The sequence below is a fragment of the Narcine bancroftii genome, chromosome 1 (assembly GCF_036971445.1).
Source record: "Narcine bancroftii isolate sNarBan1 chromosome 1, sNarBan1.hap1, whole genome shotgun sequence".
In the NCBI taxonomy this organism is placed as follows: domain Eukaryota; kingdom Metazoa; phylum Chordata; class Chondrichthyes; order Torpediniformes; family Narcinidae; genus Narcine; species Narcine bancroftii.
In genome coordinates this window covers 59,020,243-59,041,601 of record NC_091469.1, presented here as the reverse complement: position 1 = coordinate 59,041,601, position 21,359 = coordinate 59,020,243, and the positions used below count along the sequence as shown (strand labels likewise).

The following is a 21,359-nucleotide window of genomic DNA, read 5'->3' as shown; positions in this document are numbered from 1 at the left end:
TGTTGTAATGTTTGAATATGGAAAATATTTAAAAAAAAAATCACTAAGTTGATTGGTTGACCAACTGTCTCTTTAGAAACCAATTTTACTGATTTTTTTCAGCAGGTGTAATATCACTTTTATTCCACCAAATTACACAATTCATCTTTAATCTTTGCTCCAGGTTTATTATTCAAGAGGTGATATTGCATGACAGACTGGACAAACATGGTTTATTTAAAAATTCTTCTATTACAAGAGAACAGAGAAAATGTTTATACACTCTACTACCCATAACTTGTTTTCATAACTCGTGAACATGAGCTCTTCAGTGTCCTTAACAATTTGACACTGGGATTGCTGTTCCGTGATAATGAAACTCATTTTGGGAGTGGTGAGGATACTAACTGTGGGATTTTTTTTAAAAAAGATTCTTGATAACAAGTTTCACATAATCTCAAACATTCCTACCAAGGGTAATATTCTGATCCATGAACTTCCTGAAGCAAAAAAAAAACCCTCAGATTCCAATATACATTTCATTTTGTAGAAGGTAGGTTTGAGAGCAAAGATTAAACAGCACAACAAAGAAAGCATCTTTTATAAACCGACATTTCAGACCTCCTTGATGCCACAAAATGTATTTATCCATTCTGATATTGGACTTCTGTAATATCACACTTGCTAATTCCTTCCTTTTTATTTGACTCTGCCCAACATTAGAGACCAATAGGGAAATGGAAAAGAAAGTTTGTACAGAACCTATTACATGTAAGCTGCCATGCATGTTTTTCTATTGAGTGTTCCTGTGTTTATTCCAATTTAATTGATAAGATTGCTATTTTTTTTTTAAAAAAGCACGCTACAACATTAGTATTTATAAAAAAAAAGTGAAGTGCTGTTCCATTATAAAGATCCTTTGTGGTGACTGATGAAATGCTGCTTGATTTAATACAATGAATCAGTAAATCCCAATTCTGATTGTATTAGTCATTTAGAAAAGACTGACATAAGGGTACAATGAAACAAGAGATGCTACATTTAATAAGGAACGATCTTAAAATCAGGATCCAGGTGGGGTTTTCCTTTTATTAAGAGGCCAAGATAAGCAAAATTTTTCTTGTAGCTGGCATCCAAGTGCAAAATATCACAAACAATGAATTTTCAATTTGCCATGCATCAGCAATGCAAGGCACATCTTCCCAAATGGTGCACAAAACTATAATTACTGGCAGCTTCTGTGCAAGTCAAAGGGACATATTGAGAATGTATAGCATACAATCTGTTGGGAAAATGCACCAAGAAAACAAATGATCCATTCTCAGGAGTCTTTGGGGAAAAAAAAATGTAATCTTCAGAAATTATATTTTTACAAGAGGTAAATCTAAATAACAGCAGGTTTCATGCAAATGGCCCTGGGTGGGGGGGGGGGAATCTGTCACTTAGTCTGTCTGGCAAATAACATCCAGTCCCACAGCACCTTGCAGGACAGTTGCTTAGTAATCCAGTAAATCAGGTGTGCATGTGAAGAATCACATACAGTGTCCTCCACAATATTTGGGACAAAGAAACTTTATTTTTCCTTCATTTGCTCCTGTGCTCCAGAATTTTCAATTTGTAATCAAACAATTTGCATGTGATTAAAGTGCACATTCCAGATTATAGTCAAGTTTTTTGTATAAATTTTGATTTGCCCATGCAGAGATTATAGCACTTTTTATACATAATCCCCTCATTTCAGGGCACCGTTAATATTTGGGACATTTGGCTTCACAAGTGTTTCGGAGTGCTCAGATATGTTTAATTGGTTCATTGATGCAGGTATAAGAGAGCTAGACTTGCTTTTGATCACCTTTGGAATCTGTAGTTGCCAAATTTTCAATGAGGAGCAGAGTTGTGCCAATAAAATTCAAAGAGGCATTATGAGGCTGAAAAACAAGAATAAACAGTAAGAGACATCACCCAAACCTTAGGATTACCAAAATCAACTGTTTGGCTCATCATTAAGAAGAGAGAGTGAACTGGTGAGCTCAGTAATCACAAAGGGACTGGTAATGCCAAGGAACATATCCACTGCTGAGGACAGAAAAAGTCCCATCGGAGTGAAGAAAAAAAAACCCAAACGCATGTCTGACAGATCAGGAACACTACTGTCCGCAAAAGACATGAACAGAAATACAGAGGCTACACTGCAAAATGCAAACTGTAGCAAAGGTGGTATGCTTTGGATCTTGGTCAGTTCCTTTCCTTAACACTTCTACACTTTGCTCTTATCATTCTTATACAAGTTCATCTTCGTCTCATCTGTCCACAAGACCGTTTTCCAGAATTCTGCAGGCTCTTTTAAATAATTCTTGGCAAACAGTAATCTGGCCATCCTTTCTGTAGCTAACTAGTGGTTTGCATCTTGCAGTGTAGCCTCTGTATTTCTGTTCATGATGTCTTCTGCGGACAGTAGTCATTGACATATCCACACCTGCCTCCTGAGAAGTGTTCCTGATCTGTCAGACATGCATTTTGGGATTTTCTTCACGATGATGGGACTTTTTCTGTCCCCAGCAGTGGATATGTTCCTTGGCATACCAGTCCCTTTGTGATTACTGAGCTCACTCTCTCTTTTTAATGAGGATCCAAGCAGTTGATTTTGGTAATCCTAAGGTTTGGACGATGGCTCTTACTGTTTTATTCTTGTTTTTCAGCCTCATGCTGTCTCTTTGACCTTTATTGGCACAACTCTGGTCCTCATTGAAAATTTGGCAACTACAGACTCCAAAGGTGATCAAAAGCTTAGAAGCAAGCCCCACTCTCTTTCCCTAAACCAATGGAGCAATTAAACATACCTCAGAATTCACAAACACCTGTGAAGCCAAATGAAGCCAATAAAGGAAAAAAAAAGCATCTTTCTACCAAACATTATAGAGGGCACAGTAAATAGAGCAATGGATTTCAATTTCAAAAAGAAGTTTCATGCTTTAGCTTCACAGCAAATTTTATTGGAATCTCAACACTTTGACAGATTAAGCATGTATTATGTCATTAGTTAATGTATTAATATTTGTGTGGGGGTGGGGGGGAAGGATTCAGGTTTCGGGACAATTGGGCTCTATTCAAGGGAAGGTGGGATCTGTTCCGACAGGTCAGTTTGCACCTAAACTGGTGGTGGACTAACATCCATGCAGGTAGGTTTGCTAGTGCTGCTCCAGGGGTATTAAACTAGATTTGCAGGGGGATGGGAACCAGAGTGTTAGAGCAGACAGTGAGGTGGAAGAGGATAAAGGTCATATGAGGACTGCATCCATAGACAAAAATCAAAGGTTTGTACGTGATAGAACTTGGTTGTATTTATTTCAGTGCAAGAAATATTGTCGGAAAGGCAAATGATCTTTGGGTGTGGATTGGCACGTGGGATTATGACGTTATTGCTATTAGTGAGACTTAGTTGCAGGAGGGCCAGGACCGACAGCTCAATCTTCTGGAGTTCCATTGTTTCAGACAATAGAGGAGGGGGGATGAAAGGGGAGGAGTGGTATTGCTAGACAAGGAAAATATCACAGCTGTGCTTAGACAGGAGATCATCTACAGAGGCCATATGGGTGGAGCTGAGGAATGAGAAAAGTATGACCACATTGATAGGGTTGTATTATAGACTGTTCAATAGTCAGAGAGAATTGGAAGAGCAAATCTGTTGAAAAATAGCAGACTGATGTCAAAAAAAAGTTGTGATAGGAGATTTTAAACTTTCCACATATTGACTGGGATTCTCAAAACTGAAAAAGGGCTGGATGGTTTGGAGTTTGTCAAACATGTTCAGAAAAGTTTTCTAAATCAATATATAGAGGTACCAACAAGAGAGGATGCAATACTTGGATCTCCTATTAGGGAACCAGACAGATCAGGTGACAGAAGTAACCATATAACCACTTACAGCACAGAACAGGCCAGTTCGGCCCTACAAGTCCATGCCGTAACAAATACCCACCCTCCTAGTCCCACTGACCAGCGCCCGGTCCATACCCCTCCAGTCCTCTCCTATCCATGTAACTATCCAGTCTTTCCTTAAATGTAACCAATGATCCTGCCTCGACCACGTCAGTCGGAAGCTCATTCCACATCCCCACCACCCTTTGCGTAAAGAAATTTCCCCTCATGTTCCCCTTATAATTTTCCCTCTTCAATCTTAAACCATGCCCTCTAGTTTGAATCTCCCCCACTCTTAATTGAAAAAGCCTATCCACGTTTACTCTGTCTGTCCCTTTTAAAATCTTAAACACCTCTATCAAGTCCCCTTTCAATCTTCTACGCTCCAGAGAAAAAAGCCCCAGTCTGCACAACCTTTCCCTGTAACTCAAACCTTGAAATCCTGTCAACATTCTCGTGAACCTTCTCTGCACTCTCTCTATTTTGTTTATATCTTTCCTATAATTTGGTGACCAAAACTGTACACAGTACTCCAAATTTGGCCTCACCAATGCCTTGTACAATTTCATCATAACCTCCCTACTCTTGAATTCAATACTCCGATTTATGAAGGCCAACATTCTAAATGCCTTCTTCACCACACCATCTACCTGAGTATCAGCCCTGAGGGTACTATTTACCACAACTCCTAAATCCCTTTGTTGCTCTGCACATCTCAATAGCCTACCATTTAATGCATATTACCTATTTAGATTTGCCTTTCCAAAATGTAACACCTCACACTTATCTGTGTTAAATTCCATCAGCCATTTCTCAGCCCACACCTCTAGCCTTCCTAAATCACCTTTTAATCTACGGTAATCTTCCTCACTGTCCACAACACCACCAATCTTTGTATCATCCGCAAACGTGCTTATCCAATTCTCCACCCCTACTTCCAGATCGTTAATATATATAACAAACAATAGTGGACCGAGGACCGATCCCTGAGGAACTCCAATAGTCACTGGCCTCCAATTGGTCAAACAATTTTCTACCACTACTCTCTGACATCTCCCATCCAACCATTGCTGAATCCATTTCACTACCTCCTCATTTATACCTAATTCCTCCACCTTTTTTCCTAACCTCCTGTGGGGAACTTTGTCAAAAGCTTTACTAAAGTCTAAAGAGACAACATCCACAGCTTTCCCTTCATCAACCTTTTTTGTAACCCCCTCGAAAAACTCAATCAGGTTTGTCAAGCATGATCTACCCTGACAAAACCATGCTGATTACTCCCTAGCAATCCCTGTACCTCCAAATAATTGTAAATACCATCCCTCAGAACACTTTCCATCAACTTGCCCACCACAGACGTCAGACTCAAGGGCCTATAATTCCCAGGTTTACATTTAGACCCTTTCTTAAACAGCGGAACCACATGCGCCACCCTCCAATCCTTTGGCACTACCCCCGTGGCCAGTGACATCCTAAATATCTCTGTTAATGGCCCCACTAGCCTCCCTGAGTGTCCTTGGGAATATTTTGTCCGGTCCCAGAGATTTATCCACCTTTATCTTTTTCAACACAGCCAACACTTAGATTTTGACCAAGTACTATATATTATAGAGTTTTAGTTCATTATGTATTTTATATTTAGTGGTTATATTCATAGTTGTAGAGGTTAATATATTTAGGTCATAATTTTAGTTATAAGGCAATATCCAGTATTGTTTATACAATTAACCTATTTCATTTTTTTTTTCTTTTTTCTGTTCTCCTTTTCTTTAATCTGCTTTTCTTGGGAAGGAATGGGTAGGCGATAAAAAAGCATGTAATGATCTGATCTATAATAATTTGGCTATGTATGTACTTTTTTTTTAACATGTGCCAACAAAATAAAATTTGAAACAAAAAGTTAAAAGTTAATTATGGATAAGGATAGTTCTGGTCCTCGAGTTGAGATTCTAAATTGGAGAAAGGCCAATTTTGTGGAAATGAGAAAGGATCTTGGAAGAGTGGATTGGGATAAGTTGTTTTCTGGCAAGGGTGTGTTCAGTCAGTGAAAGGCCTTCAAAGGCAAAATTTTGAGAGTGCAGAGTTTGCATGTTCCGGTCAGGATTAAAGGCAAAGTTAACAGGCATAGGAAACCTTCATTTTTGAGGGATATTAGCAATCTGGTTAAGAGGAAGAGAGTGGTGTATAGCAGGTATAGGTAACAAGGAGAAAATGAGGTACAAGAGTACAGAAAATGGAAGAAAATACTTAAAGGAAAGCAGGAAGGCAAAAACAAGACATGAAGTTGCTTTGGTAGATAATGTGAAGGTAAACTTTAAGGGTTTCTCCAAGTATATTATGAGTAAATGTATAGTAAGAGATAAAATTGGTCCCCTAGAAGATCAGAGTGGTCAACTATGTGTGGAGCCTCTCAAAATGGGGGCAATCTTAAACAGTTTTTTTTTGCATTAGTATTTACTAAGGAAACAGGCATGGTGTATAAGGAAGGAAGGGAAATAAGCAGTAGTGGTATGGAACATATAGAGATTAAAGAGGAGGTAATTGATGCCTTACAGTGAATAAAGATAGATAAATCCCTTGGGCCTGACATGATATTCCCTTGGACCTTCAGGGTGACTAGTGTAGAAATTGTTGGGGCTCTGGTAGATATATTTACAATGTCCTTAGCCATGGGTGAGGTGCCGGAGGATTGAAGGGTAGGTCATGTTGTTCCATTGTTTAAAAGAGGCTCCAAAAGTAAACCAGGAAATTACTGGCTGGTGAGTCTGTTGTCAGTAGTGGGTAAATTATTGGAGGGTGTTTTGAGAGATCAGATATACAAGTATTTGGACAGCCAAGGGCTGATTAAGGATAGTCAGCATGACTTTGTGCATGGAAGGTAGTGTTTAAATTTTATAGAGCTTTTTGAGGAGGTTACCAAGAAAGTAGATGAAGGAAAGAAAATGGATATTGTCAAAATGGACTTTAGAAAGGCCTTTGGCAAGGTCCCACATGGGAGGTCATTTCGGAAGGATCAGACACTACGTATCCATCAAGAGGTTGGAAAATGGATTCAAAATTGGCTGAATGGGAGAAGACAGAGATTGGTAGTGGATGATTGCCTCTCAGTGGTGAGCCTCTGGGATTGGTGCTGGGACTATTGTTGTTTGTTGTCTATATCAACGATCTGGATGATAATGTGACAAATCAGATCAGCAAGTTTGCAGATGACTCAAAGATTGGAGGCATTGTGGACAGCAAAGAAGGCTTTCAAAGGTTTCAGAGGGATGTGGACCAACTGGAAAAATGGGCCAGAAATGGCAGATGGAATTTAATGTAGACAAGTGTGAAGGACAAACCAAGTTAGGACATAAATAGTAAATGGTAGGGCAGTGAGGAGTGCAGAGGAACGAAGGGATCTTGGAATACAGGTACATAATTCCCTGAAAGTAGCATCATAGGTAACATAACATAACAATTTACAACACGGAAACAGGCCATTAGGCCCTTCTAGTCCGCACCGAACCAAACACCCCTCTCTAGTCCCACCTCCCTGCACAATGCCCATAACCCTCCATCTTCTTCTCATCCATATACCTGTCCAACCTTTTCTTAAATAATACAATTGACTCCGCCGCCACTATTTCTCCCGGAAGCTCATTCCACACGTCTACCACTCTCTGAGTAAAGAAGTTCCCCCTCATGTTACCTCTAAACCTCTGCCCCTTAATTCTTAACTCATGTCCTCTTATTTTAATCTTTCCTCCTCTTAACGGAAATAGTCTATCCACATCCACTCTGTCTATCCCTTTCATAATCTTAAATACTTCTATCAAATCCCCTCTCAACCTTCTACGCTCCAAAGAATAAAGACCTAATCTGTCCAATCTCTCCCTATACTCTAGATGCTTAAACCCAGGTAACATTCTGGTAAACCTTCTCTGCACTCTCTCCACTCTGTTTATATCCTTCCTATAATTAGGCGACCAGAACTGCACACAGAACTCCAAATTAGGCTGCACCAACGTCTTATACAATCTCAACATCACCTCCCAACTCCTATATTCCATGCAATGATTGATAAAGGCCAGCATACTAAAAGCCTTCTTCACCACCCTATTCACGTGAGTTTCTACCTTCAGGGAACGATGTACCGTTACTCCTAAATCTTTCTGCTCTTCTGTATTCCTCAATGCTCTCCCATTTACCACGTATGTCCTATTCTGATTCTTCTTACCAAAATGAAGCACCTCACACTTATCAGAATTAAATTCCATCTGCCATTTTTCAGCCCACTTTTCTAAGCAGCCCAAATCCCTCTGCAATCCTTGAAAACCTTCATTATCCACTATTCCACCTATCTTAGTATCGTCTGCATATTTACTAATCCAATTTACCACCCCATCATCTAGATCATTAATGTATATAACGAACAACAATGGGCCCAATACAGATCCTTGAGGTACACCACTGGTCACCGGCCTCCAACCTGACAGACAATTATCCACTACCACTCTCTGGCCTCTCCCTTTCAGCCAATGTTCAATCCATTTGACTAGCTCAAAATTTATACCTAAAGACTGCACCTTCTTAACTAACCTTCCATGTGGTACCTTATCGAAGGCCTTACTGAAGTCCATATAGACAACATTCACTGCGCTACCCTCATCCACATTCTTAGTCACCTCTTCAAAAAATTCAATCAGATTGGTCAAACATGACCTTCCTCCCACAAATCCATGTTGAGTGCTCCTGATTAGACCCTGTCTATCCAGATGTTTATAAGTACTATCTCTAAGAATTTTCTCCATTAATTTACCTACCACAGACGTCAAACTTACAGGCCGATAGCTGCCAGGCTTCCTCCTTGAACCCTTTTTAAATAACGGAACCACATGCGCAATGCGCCAATCCTCCGGCACTATCCCCATATCTAATGACATTTGGAAAATTACCGCCAGAGCCTCTGCTATTTCCTCCTTCACTTCTCTCAATGTCCTGGGGTAGATCCCGTCTGGTCCCGGAGACTTATCCATCTTTATATTCTTCAAAAGCCCTAAAACTACATCTTTTGTAATCTCTATATTCCCCATATTTACCCAATTTGCTTTTTTTATCTCACATCTCCCAATATCCTTCTCCTTAGTGAATACCGAAGAAAAGAAACTGTTCAATATCTCCCCCATTTCTCTAGGCTCCACACACAGTTTTCCGCTCTGATTCTCTAAGGGACCAATTTTGTCTCTAGCTTTCCTTTTACCATTAACATATTTGTAGAACTCTTTTGGATTAGTTTTCACCCTACTTGCCATAGTTTCCTCGTACCTTCTTTTAGCTTTCCTAATTCCTCTCTTAAGATTCCTCTTACATTCAATGTATCTTTCAAACATCCCCTTAACTCCATGCTTCTTATATCTAATGTATGCCTCCCTTTTTCTTCGAACGAAGTTTCCAATATTCCTTGAAAACCACGGCTCTCTCAAACCTTTTGCCCCTCCTTTTAACCTAACAGGAACATAAAGCTTTTGCACTCTCAAAATCTGATCTTTAAAAGACTTCCATCTCTCTACTACATCCTGCGCATAAAACAAATTGTCCCAATCCACACCCTGCAAGTCCTTTCGCATCTCCTCAAATCTAGCTTTTCCCCAATCAAAAACCTCAACCCTTGGCCCTGACTTCTCTCTTTCCATAATGACATTGAAGCTGATGGCATTATGATCACTGGACCCGAAGTGCTCGCCAACACTAACCTCCGTCACTTGACCCATCCCATTTGCCAACAGTAGATCTAACACTGCTCCTTCTCTGGTCGGCACCTCTACATATTGTTGTAAAAAACTATCTTGCACACATTTCACAAACTCTAACCCATCCAGTCCTTTCACAGAATGTGTTTCCCAATCTATATGTGGAAAATTAAAATCTCCCATAATTACAACCCTGTGCTTATCACAAATATCTACTATCTCCCTACAGATTTGCTCCTCTAGGTCTCGGTCCCCTCCGGGTGGCCTATAATACACATGTGTAACTTCTCCTTTCCTACTCCTCAGTTCCACCCAAATAGCCTCCGTGGATGTGCCCTCTAATCTATCCTTCCTAGGCACCGCTGTAATATTTTCCCTGACAAGCAATGCAACCCCACCTCCTCTTGCCCCTCCGACTCTATCACACCTAAAACAACGAAACCCAGGGATATTCAGCTGCCAATCACATCCCTCCTGCAACCATGTCTCACTAATCGCTACCACATCATACTTCCAAGTATCAATCCACACCTTCAGCTCATCCACCTTTTTTACAATACTTCTGGCATTAAAATATATGAATTTCAGAGATTTCCCAATTTTTAATCCCTGTTTTCCCTCATCTTTAATAACAACATTATTTACTTTTCCTGCTAATTGCCCTTCATCTTCTTCCAGAGCATTTCCCTTCTCTATCACCTGCCCATCCATATTCAAATACTTACTACAAACTTTCTTTGTTTGCATTCTAATCTTCTCCTTACTGCTCTGTACTATTTTGTTCCCTCCCCCCAACCATTCTAGTTTAAAGGATCCTGAGTAGACAGGGTTGTAAAGAACAATTTTGGCACCTTGGCCTTCATAAATCAAAGTATTAAGTATATGAGTTGGGATGTTATGGTGACGTTGTATAAGACATTGGTGAGGCCAAATTTTGAGTATTGTGCAGTTCTGGTCGCCAAATTACAGGAAGGATATCAGTAAGATGGAAAGAGTGCAGGGAAGATTTACTTAAATGTTGCCGGTTGTTCAGGAGTTGGGTTACAGGGAAAGATTAAACAGGTTAGAACTTTATTCTTTGGAATTCTGAAGAATGAGGGGAAATTTGATAAAGGTTAATAAAATTATGAGGGGTAGTAAATGCGAGTAGGTTCTTTCCACTTAAATTCGAATAAATATGATAGGACATAGCTTTAGGGTGAAAGGGGAAAGGTTTAGGGGGAACTTCTTCACTCAGAGTGATGGGAGTGTGGAACGAGTTGTCATCTAATATGGTAAATATAGGGTCACTCTTAAGTTTTAATAAATTGGACAGATACATTGATGGGAGAGGTTTGGAGGGTTATGGACTGGGTGCAGGTCAATGAGACTAGCAGAGTGATGTTTCAACACAGACTAGAAGGGCTGAATGGGCTGTTTTCTGCGCTGCTGTGTTCTATGGTTCTATGACTAAGTTCAACAATGAAAATATTTGTAAACAAGACTGCAGATGCAGGGGTTCTAGTGCCGTACACAAAAGTGCAGGGGAACTCAACAGGGGATGCAGCATCCATAGAAAGCAAAAGCCAATATTTCAGGTCTGAGCCCCTTTTCAAAATGCCAAAAATTAGACAGATTCAAAGGTGGTGGAGGAGGAGGAGGATCACAGGGTCACACATTCCTCCCCCTTCCCCGTTATCCTTATTCGGACACTCCTGAAAAGGGGATCAGGCTCCAAAATATCAACTGTCTTTTGCTTTCCATGGATGTTTTATGACCTGCGAGTTTCTTCAGCACTTTGGTGTACTGCATGGTGAAAAATATCTACCTTCTTGACTTGCACTCAGTGTCATCAGTCTTTTAGAAGGCAAGAAACCATACACCTTTAAGAACTATCAGATGGAGGGTGCTACAATTGGCCTGAACTCAGTAGCAGATACATTGGCAAGTTCCTGATCATGGTATTAAGAACCTTCAAGAACAAACCAAGCTGCAGATATTGGGAAAGGACAGAGTACAAGGTGAAAATGCCTGATGTGTCAAGTAAAACAGCATGGTGGTTTACATAATGATCACCTAGTGGAAGAAATAATAATCAACAGTAGCCACACACAGCAATTCAAAAATTAAATGACTCTCTTCTAGTGATCCTGGAGGTGAAAGAGATGACGAGAAACAAGTCCGTGCAGAATGAGGGCACAAGATTTGTTCCGAGTGCTGTTTGAAGTCAGCTTACATGAAATAAATGTAAATATTCACAATGCAATTCCAGGTAGTATGCGATCACTGTAATGATTAAACTTGAGTGAAAAATTACAGTGGCTGCTCTCTCTACAGTGCAATACAAGGCACAAGTCAAGATTGATGAACACTGCTGGGGTTTGGAAAGTGGGGGCTACAATCAGATCACTGGGCTTCTTTCTGCAGTGTTAACATCTACAGGTTCATTTGCAAACTCCATCAGTGGGAGAGGCAGGTGCAACACTGAATGTGGCATAAGTGTTTGATACCAGCAACTAGAAATCAAAACAAAGGATTGTTTCAATCCCCATTTTCTCACACTGGCAAGATCAAAATTTACAAAATGTCATCACAGATGGAGAATGAATGACATAAGAATATACACAACTCAACCAAATGGTTAAAGATTTGCATCACAGTCCTTCGAAGTACTGAAGTTTCCTTATTTCTCTGATAACTCCATAACAAAGCAGTGAATGCTCTCTTTTCGGACAGACATGCTGTGGAAATTAGCTAGTAGGATGTACTTCCTTCCTTTAGCTGGAGATTATGTTAATTCTACATTCAACTCAGATCTTCCCTCTCAAGAGCTGCAGGGCTGGTGCCAATAAACTGGGCTACAAGAGAATGATAACAACCTTTAATCTCCACAAAGAAAACACTGATCTTCAGGTAAATTACATCACTCTTTCAACTCTACATTAGAACTCTACATTAGACACTCCCTGCTTCAATACAGTTGTAGCAAACACTTCCTCCAAGATTTCTTTATCCAAGTTTCTTCCTGCAGGGATAAATGAAATCGAGAATGTTATGTGATTTATGTGCAAGAATTAATAATAAATGCCAGCACAAAGTTCAACAATATAAGGCACCATGGAAAGGCACTATCTTATAAACAATGTCCACAAAATATTTCATTAATTCATCACACTAACAAAATTGAAGATTTATAGGAGCACAGAGCAGCAACACAATCTGGCTTTTTGGGGAAGAGTAGGCCCAGCACAGGCCACTGGACGGGTGGAGGAGAGTTGGCCCCGACGCGGGTCTCCAGATGGAAGGAGGTATTGGCCTGGCATGGGTCTTCAGATGGGAGGGGGGTATCAGCCTAGCATGGGTCTTAAACCAGGAAAAAAAAATCATTTCACTTTCACCATTCAAAACAAAACACTTCACAGATAAACAAGGGTTTGCTAAAGAGCTTGCTGCTCATACCTTCCTCTCAGAGTGCAAATACTACTTAAGCCTTAAGTAGGGAAGCTGGAGACATTTACTTCCCACCCACCTTCAACAACCACTGATAAATCAGGTTTCAGATTCACTTACACAAATGCATCTCTGACTATATTGATTAATCAGCAGGGGAGTAACTAGTCATTCAATATTTTACAGACCAAATGTCCCTGTGCCATCTCTTTAAAAGACTCACTGAAATTAGTTACTACAGTTTTCTCAGTACTGTCTCCCAGAGAGAGACCCACATCCTCCAGTAGTGTCCCAATGTTTTACAAGAATGGATCTAAACCCACCAATGTAGTCCATCTGCACCTAGAGCAAAATATGGATCTGGCCACGGGCTGTGAAGAATGTTCCCAGACAACCTGTTCCCTGGGTATCTTGTCTCCAGGTCTTTGGGATAAAGATCATCCCTTCTCTAGGCCCCGGGTATCCAGGTTGACAGTGGGAGGAATGAGTAGAGTGATTCTATTTGGAACTGCATGTAGTGATCAGATGCTTCAAGGGATCATAGACAAGCTAAGGGAGTGAACAACAACTTGGTAGATGAAGTACAATGTGGAAATGTGAGAGATTATCCATTTTGGTAGAAAAAACAGAAATGTTGATTTTTTTTTAAATAGAAAAAGACTGAAAAATGTTCACATTCAAAGGGATATTAGACTTGTACACAAATCACTGAAAGCTAATATGCAAGTATAAGAGGCAAATTACATGTTTGTCTTAAATGTAAGAGGATCTGGGTAAAGGGCAAAGATGACTTGTTCAATTATACAGAAACTAAACTCCTTCCCTATGGAAGAGTGAACACAGTGGACAATCTGGAGAAGGCGGGACTTTGCCATAAGCGGAGAGATTAACAGGTTAGGTCTCCATTCACATTTGGATGACAGGTAACCTCAATGTATAAAATTCCAATAGATATGGTAATGATGTATCTTTTTGCTGAAGAGTCAAGACAAGGCTCATGGTCTCAAAGTAAGGGGTAGGTCATTAGGAATGGCATGAGAAATCAGTTCATTTGAAGGCCAGTGAATCTTTGGAATTCCAAGAGGGCCACTGAGTACATTCAAAACAAGGATGGATATTAAAAAGGTAGATACATGGGCACTCAGTGTCTATGAAGGGACTTTCTTTTGTTTCTCTTATTGTTAGGGGCACCAAGCAATGCTCATGGTGACTCTTTGTTTGCCTTACAGCAGACAAAAGTTGAAGTATATCATGTATATTACATTTTTATACGACAATAAAAGTAACCTTGATCCTTAAAAGAAAGAATTTGGGAATTGGACTGGAAGATGCTGCTTGAGATCAGTAACAAGCAGTCACAAAATAATAAATGGCCCGTTCTCCCTCCCATCTCTTCTGAGCCCTTCCTCTGAGATAAAACTGCAACACATTCCCTAGTCTCAACATGCTTCTGTAAGATGACATCACAAGCTGCCCCTTTTAAGGAGATGGGGAAATCTTGAGAACATTCTGGAACTGTGGCCAAGCCAACTGCCTGGAGAGTGAGCAACAAGACAAAATGGAAGCAGAAAGCATGGGCCATGTGGTATACCACAGCAAACAAAAAAGAAAGTCCATCTCCAAACCCTAGGTCTGTAAGACATGTTGGAACTTTGCCAAAAATAGGAAATGTTTCATTATTGCAAGATGCACCCTAAAACAGTTTGTTCACTTTGCTTGTTTCCATGGGTCATGGGACCGATCTTATTGTATTGTACTCCTACTGAGCATCTTGGAATACTTTAATATTGAACTACAAGATTGTTTGTAAATACAAGCTTTCATTGTTACGCCTGGTGATTTGCCAAATATCTGTTAATAATTATGAATTTGTTAGACATAAAGCGATATGCTAAGAAATGGTCAATTCAGAATTTATGGAGCACCCTTAATTTAAAGAACATTACCATGTTCAATTAGTCAAAATTGCACTACAACATTAGGAGGGGTGATCAAGAGAACGAAGTGAATTTTTTTTTTGTTGGTAAAAATTCATCAACTGGGTTCAGAGAAGATCTTGCTGAGGACTAGGTTATGACAACTGTAGGTATGAGTATCTATATAAGAGCAAAAATAAGCTGCCAAAGAGCCTGAAGTAAAAAGGAGTAAACATTTCTGGATGGGGTGCAGAGTAGCAATGAAGGAGATCAAGAAGATATAGTGGAGTGAGAGGTGGAGGATTAAAACTAAATATGGGCCAGCATGGACATAATGGACTAAAGGGCCATCTCCCTCTGAGCTATAAATTTCAATGATTCTGTGATTTCCTTCTAACAGTGGGAAGGGAAGGCTGAGAATCACTGCTCTAGACCCAATTGTTACTGAAATATTTTGCTTGAGAAAAATTGTCATTGGCCCATTTCCTTTGGAGTTACGAAACCATGCACATACCAAGTCAATTAGGTACAATTAAAATAGTGGTTTTCAAACTTTTTTTTTCCCACCCACATACCACCTTAAGCAATCCTTTACTAATCACAAAGCACCTAAGGCATAGGGAATACTTAATTGGTATGTGAATGGAAAGAAAAAGGTTGAGAACCACTGGTCTAACAGGAAAAGCTATAGTAGGTTCTCTCAAACTGAAAAATTGAAGGCATTTCTGCAATTTGCAATATTTTGTCACATCATCTGAAATTAAATGTACTCTATATAAAAAAGCCATTTTAGATGGTTACCTATAAACACAAATCGGTTGATTCTTTCACTCTCTGAACTCCAGTTAATAAAAGTTTCTTCTATCTCGTAAAGCTCATGGACACCTTGGACAATCATCTGGTGTGGCTTTTCCTTTATGGACACAATACCCTGCCAAAGAATACATTTGACACGATAAATTTATCAGAGGCCAAAACAAAAGTTTGTAGAATGCATTTTATTGTGACAGAGACAGACAAAAATTGTTTCGTACCAAATGTACAAACAATTCAACTGGCTTGATGGACAAAACAGGCTTAAATAGGAAATTATTAGTTACCCTTCAGCATCAAAACTGATGTTTGGCAATCAGATTCAATTCCTAGAGTCCAAAATTCTATTCAAGAGAGTACTAAAAAAATGTTAATCGTGAATTTTCTTGGTGAATCAAAGCAGGACAAAGGAGTGAAGGTGGCAGAAAATTTGGTGAGATCCAAAATTATTAAATGGAGACAGGCAGCAGTAACAGAGAGATATCCAACCCTTTCCATGGTAACTCCCATCACTTTAGCAACCAGAAATATGGACACTGAAAGGAAACAAATCCAGCTGTACAGAAATTTATAAGAGGGTAAGAGAAGCAGACAAGAAAACTACCAACGGTCAGGCTTGCATAACTTCTTGTAGTATTATGTATTGAGTCAATCTCCAAGCACATTGTTGCATCTCTACTTATGGGGGATTAGTAAACTATGCCCTGATCTTGGATTCCCTGCTTGTATTAACAGTGAAAATCACAATCTTTGAACCTACAGTACTTAGTACTTGGAATGGGAACAGGTCAGTGGACTAGGGAGATAATAGTTGGCACAGACTAGAGGAGCCAAATGGCCTGTTTTCTGTGCTGTAGCATTCTATGGTTCTATCCTTTGATATTTCTACAAGATTGCAGACTTTGTGTGTAAGTTTAAAGAGTTATCAGAAGGACCATGCTAAACCAAGGGGTCATCACAAGTAAAATTGAGCTTGCACTTTTTCCTTGTATTTACTTTTAAACAGATGTCAATTCACAGTAAGAACTTGAGACCGGGAATCTGAAGTTTTCTGTGTTATTTGTCACACCACCCTACAGCTAACTATACTACTCCAGTTACACTCAACAAATTAAGTTCAGTCAGAGAATAAAACCTCCAAACTTCCTAACGCAAGTAGCTCTGGATAAAAATCACAGATGAAGCCTATAATTTTATAATTAAATTTTTTTTTTAGATATACAGCAAGGTAAGAGGTTCTTTTGGTCCACGCGCGCATGCCGCCAAATTAAGAGCAATTGACATACAACCCCCGGTACATTTTGGACAGTGGGAGGAAACCAGAGCATCTGTAGGAAACACATGTAGACACGTGGAGAACATACAAACTTCTTACAGACAGCGCAAGAATCAAACCCCAGTCTCGATCACTGGCACTGCAATAGTGTTGCACTAAATGCTATGCTAACCATGCCACCTGTAAAATCTATCATAAAATTACACAAAAGCTTGTAGTAAGCTTTGGGTTCACATTAAGTAAAACACAGAAAATGAACTTCCATTATTTCCGTCATTTGTCCTTTTCTATAAAGGTATACCCCACTTTACGAAACTAGAGCTTTCCTACTGAACCTTTCGTAAGCCGAAATGGCCTAAAGAAGTGATTTCTATGCAAAAATTTTTTGTGCATTCCCAGACCCCCCAAAAATCTACCAAATAACACATAAAACCTAAAATAACACAAACATTTATTAAAAGCAAGCATATGATAAATACACAGTCTATAAAGTAGAAATAATGTATGTACAGTGTAGTTAGGCTGAGTCTTTGGAGGTTGAGGTGGCGGGAGGTGCAGGAGACTGGGATGTTGGAGAGAGAGGATGAGCTGCTCAGGGTGCACACGCAGCCTCTAGAACAGCTCAGTGCTTTCGTAAAAGCGAATTTGCATAAAGTGAGTATTTGTAAAGTAGGGTATACCTATACCTGTTATTTAAAACCAATTGCTGTTTCATTGTTAAATGAAGTACAGACAAGCAGAATCTTCTAATATCAGGGCTGAATACAACAAGGTAAAAATATACAAAAGGTACTGTTTGCTGAAAATTATTACCCCTCATTTTTAGAACTAATCAATGAGTAATCACCTTTAATCGTATTATTTCCATTGTATTGCCTGAATTATTCTTCAATTGTTTTTCCCATAACAGATTCTAAAATAAATGAAACAAATTTATTTACAATGTTCTTTATTATATTTAAATTGCTGCAAACAAAATCTATTATTTAGATAGTGCTTAGCTATATAACTACCATATATACTCATGTAAAAATTGAATTTTGTGGACCATTTTTTTAATGTTAACTTTATGGGATCAATTATTATATGGACACTACGTTTGAGGTGATGAAATTCACACTAGAATCCAAAATACCATATCAATAGCAGAAGTCCAAATGATCTCTAAATGAATAAAGAACACAATGAATTAAAGTAATAATCCAGAGACTGCACATCAAAACATGTCTTACCACAGGAGAGGTCGGGACCGCCGTAAGTATCTGCATTGTCAGAGGGGTTGGGAGATCCAATGAGCGAGCTTCTGGGGCCAAGGGAGTCTGTATTTGAGGTGGCGGGTGGCTGGGGCAGAGGCGAGAGTTTGCCTTTGAGGTGCTGGAAGCTTTGATGGGCAGGCGACCGGGTCAAGAATCCACTTTCAAGGAGTCGGAGCTCAAGCCTGTGGGGCCAAGGTGAGGGGCTAGGGTTGACCTTTACACAAGATATGTGGAAAATTTCAGAATTTTGGGCCAAAAATAGGAGGTCAACTTTTACATGAGATCAACTTTGACACGAGTATATACGGGAATCATTTCTCGCATATCAAAATCCCAGGAAAAGGTATAATCAGTTTATCTATTCCTCATGGCATTGGTAGAGGGTTGAAGATATTTATCTGTGTGAGGAACTTCTTCAATAAGGTAGCCAATATTATGAGGGATCCCCATCACCCTGATCCTGATCTTTTTAGGCAAAAGGTACAGAAACCTGAAGTCTGGCACCTCTACATTGAAGAACAGCTTTTCAATCCCCCAACAGCAATCAGGCTCTCGATCCTCCCTGTGCAACCGTAACCATAAACTTATTGCACTAGCTACAAGTGGGAATATTTATCTTTCCTTTTGTATTTACGATCTCTTTTTGAGTCTCAAGGCGCATTGTGTCAAGTTAATTTATGGTGTGGCTGCCAGAAGCAAGAATTTTAGTGTACTATACCATGTATTTATATAAATGATAATATATTTTTCATTGATGATATCATGCCACCACCATTCAGATCACTGGATCAGATTCACAGAGATTTTAAAAAATCACCTTATCTGAAAGATGGCATTTTCAAGACAAGCTTCAACTGTATTTCATGAAGATGAAAGAGGATTTGAAGTGCAACATCTAAATCCAGCTAATAATTCAACCAGTGGAATTATTTGGTCACTTTCTGCACAGTCACAGAGGAAAAAGGAAAATAACTCTCTCTAAAATATTCAAACTCTCATTTCCAGATCATCCCTTTCATGTTTCAAACTGCCATTTATTACAATTATTAAAAGTGACCTGGCCAATAGTTGATTATCATTTTGAGGAGGAAGAACCTCCCTGTGTCAGTGCTTTCAATACAATTAATGTAAGATGTAGATTGGTGCAATATAATATTTTTTGCATCAGCTATAACTTACCCACAGAAATTACATAAATTAAAGTCTAATATATTAGATATATGTTTTAGATGTGGTGAAGAAACAGGAACCTTTTTACATTCCACCTGGTCATGCTCTAAAGTGAAACCTTATTGGGAAAATTTAAGAATTTTATTAGATCAGATTATTGGGAAACAATTGCCACAAAGTCCTGAATTGTTTCTCCTAGGAAATACTGTGGACTTAAGATCCAAAATGAGGCTGACCAAGTACCAATTAGAATTTCTTAAAATTGCATTGGTGGTGGCCAGGAAATGTATTGTTGTTACTTGGAAATCTGATTCCCCTCTGGATATAGCCCGATGGAATGCAAAAATGCATTCTCCCCTGGAGAAAATTATACTTCTTCCTTAGATTCTAAGTAATATGTTTTTGCAAGTATGGCAGCCATACTTGCAGAATGCAGGGTTGAATATTTAGGGATACTTATTCTGTTCCTGAGTACTTTGTCCTGGCTCTTTCCCTATTTGAGATGTACGCAAGAAAAGGAATGAGATCCTCTGAACTGGATACCAGATCCCGACTGTTCCTTCTTTCCTTTTTTTTTCCTTTTTTGTTCTTTTGATCTTATTTATTTTCTTTTTCTTTTATTTCTTTTATTTTGGGGCTTTGCTGGGGGTGGGTAGTGGAATGAGAATGGGACTGTTTGGCGATATGGACAACTTGTACCATTGAAATAAAAAAAAATTATGTATTTAAGTAATGGTTATTTCTTGATACATGTGGTCCACAAAATTAAAAAAAAGTATTAAAAAAAAGAAATTATGGCTTTGTAGTGTGATAGTCAATCAGGCTATCCCATTGTTATATTTTCCCCTTCACAAATGGATGGGAGTTCTAATCATTCTGATTCAGTTAGAGAAATTGTCATAGATCCTGAGAAAGTTTGGGTACATTTCATAAACAATGCTTTTTAAATGCTTCCTGTGCTGAAGTTCACACCTATAATTGTTTCAATTATACTAATAGGAAAAATAAAAGGACATTCAGATAAACATGAGATGGCCTAATATTATGCCGTAGACTGATGTAATATCAATGTAAACCAAACCACACAATGTATTACCACATTGAGCAGGTTACCAAAAGATCAGAGGTGCCAACATGGTGCCAATCAATCATTTAGAAATGGCATGCACTCCCATTGATAAGACTTTTCAATCTATTATCCTTTTGATTTTAAAACTCACTTTCAAAATGCCTCTAATACCAGTCATGGACAACAAGGAAGAAAATACAAAGACAGAATTAAAAAAATGCAGTTATTGATTACGTGATTTGCAGTTAAGTTTGCATAGATCCTACATGAGAAACTATGTCAAATTTAAAAGAAAAATGTATAAACATAAGGTATTTAAAAACATACCTGAATGTATAGATTTAAATCCTCTTCTAAAATGGTGCCAGAAACTTCAAATGTAACTGTAACAATACTCTAATAAAACAAAACCACAAAGCTTCATACTATAGTTAACATGAGGTGTACAAGTCTGACAAATATTGGAATTCTCTTCTTATTACAATTCTTTTCAGCAAATTATTGTCGTGTTCAATGAAATATTCTTGGTAATAGTTTCATCTCCATATCAATATTGGACAGATCTGACTACACAAGAGAATAGCAGATCAATATTTACATCAAGCTAACTCCAAAGTATAGCACCAAAACACAGAAAATAATTATTTGTATACACTACAACACATAACTCATAATTTTCTTGTAAAAAAACAATACTTTAATGGCACATCTGAATATTTTTATAACCCTTTTTTTAAAAAAAGACTCCAAGAAGAAATCCAAACAGAACTATGGTTTTATCAGATTGTAGCTCCAACAATTTGC

General features: G+C 38.8%; 1 protein-coding gene across 3 annotated transcripts in view; it reads right to left on the bottom strand.

Annotated features, from left to right (window-relative positions):
- Positions 1-12,471: 12,471 nt before the first annotated feature.
- Positions 12,472-21,359, bottom strand: part of cbwd (COBW domain containing) — a 58,301-nt gene continuing 49,413 nt past the window's right edge. For 2 of the 3 annotated variants that reach the window (XM_069927931.1, XM_069927943.1), the window contains 4 exons: positions 20,883-20,951; positions 17,908-17,973; positions 15,773-15,902; positions 12,472-12,630 (listed from right to left, as the gene is read on the bottom strand). In XM_069927931.1, the coding sequence (XP_069784032.1) occupies positions 12,548-12,630; positions 15,773-15,902; positions 17,908-17,973; positions 20,883-20,951 (348 nt within the window). In that variant the 3' untranslated portion in view covers positions 12,472-12,547. The remainder of the gene's footprint in view (positions 12,631-15,772; positions 15,903-17,907; positions 17,974-20,882; positions 20,952-21,359) is intronic. The other variant, XM_069927940.1, reaches the window with a different exon arrangement.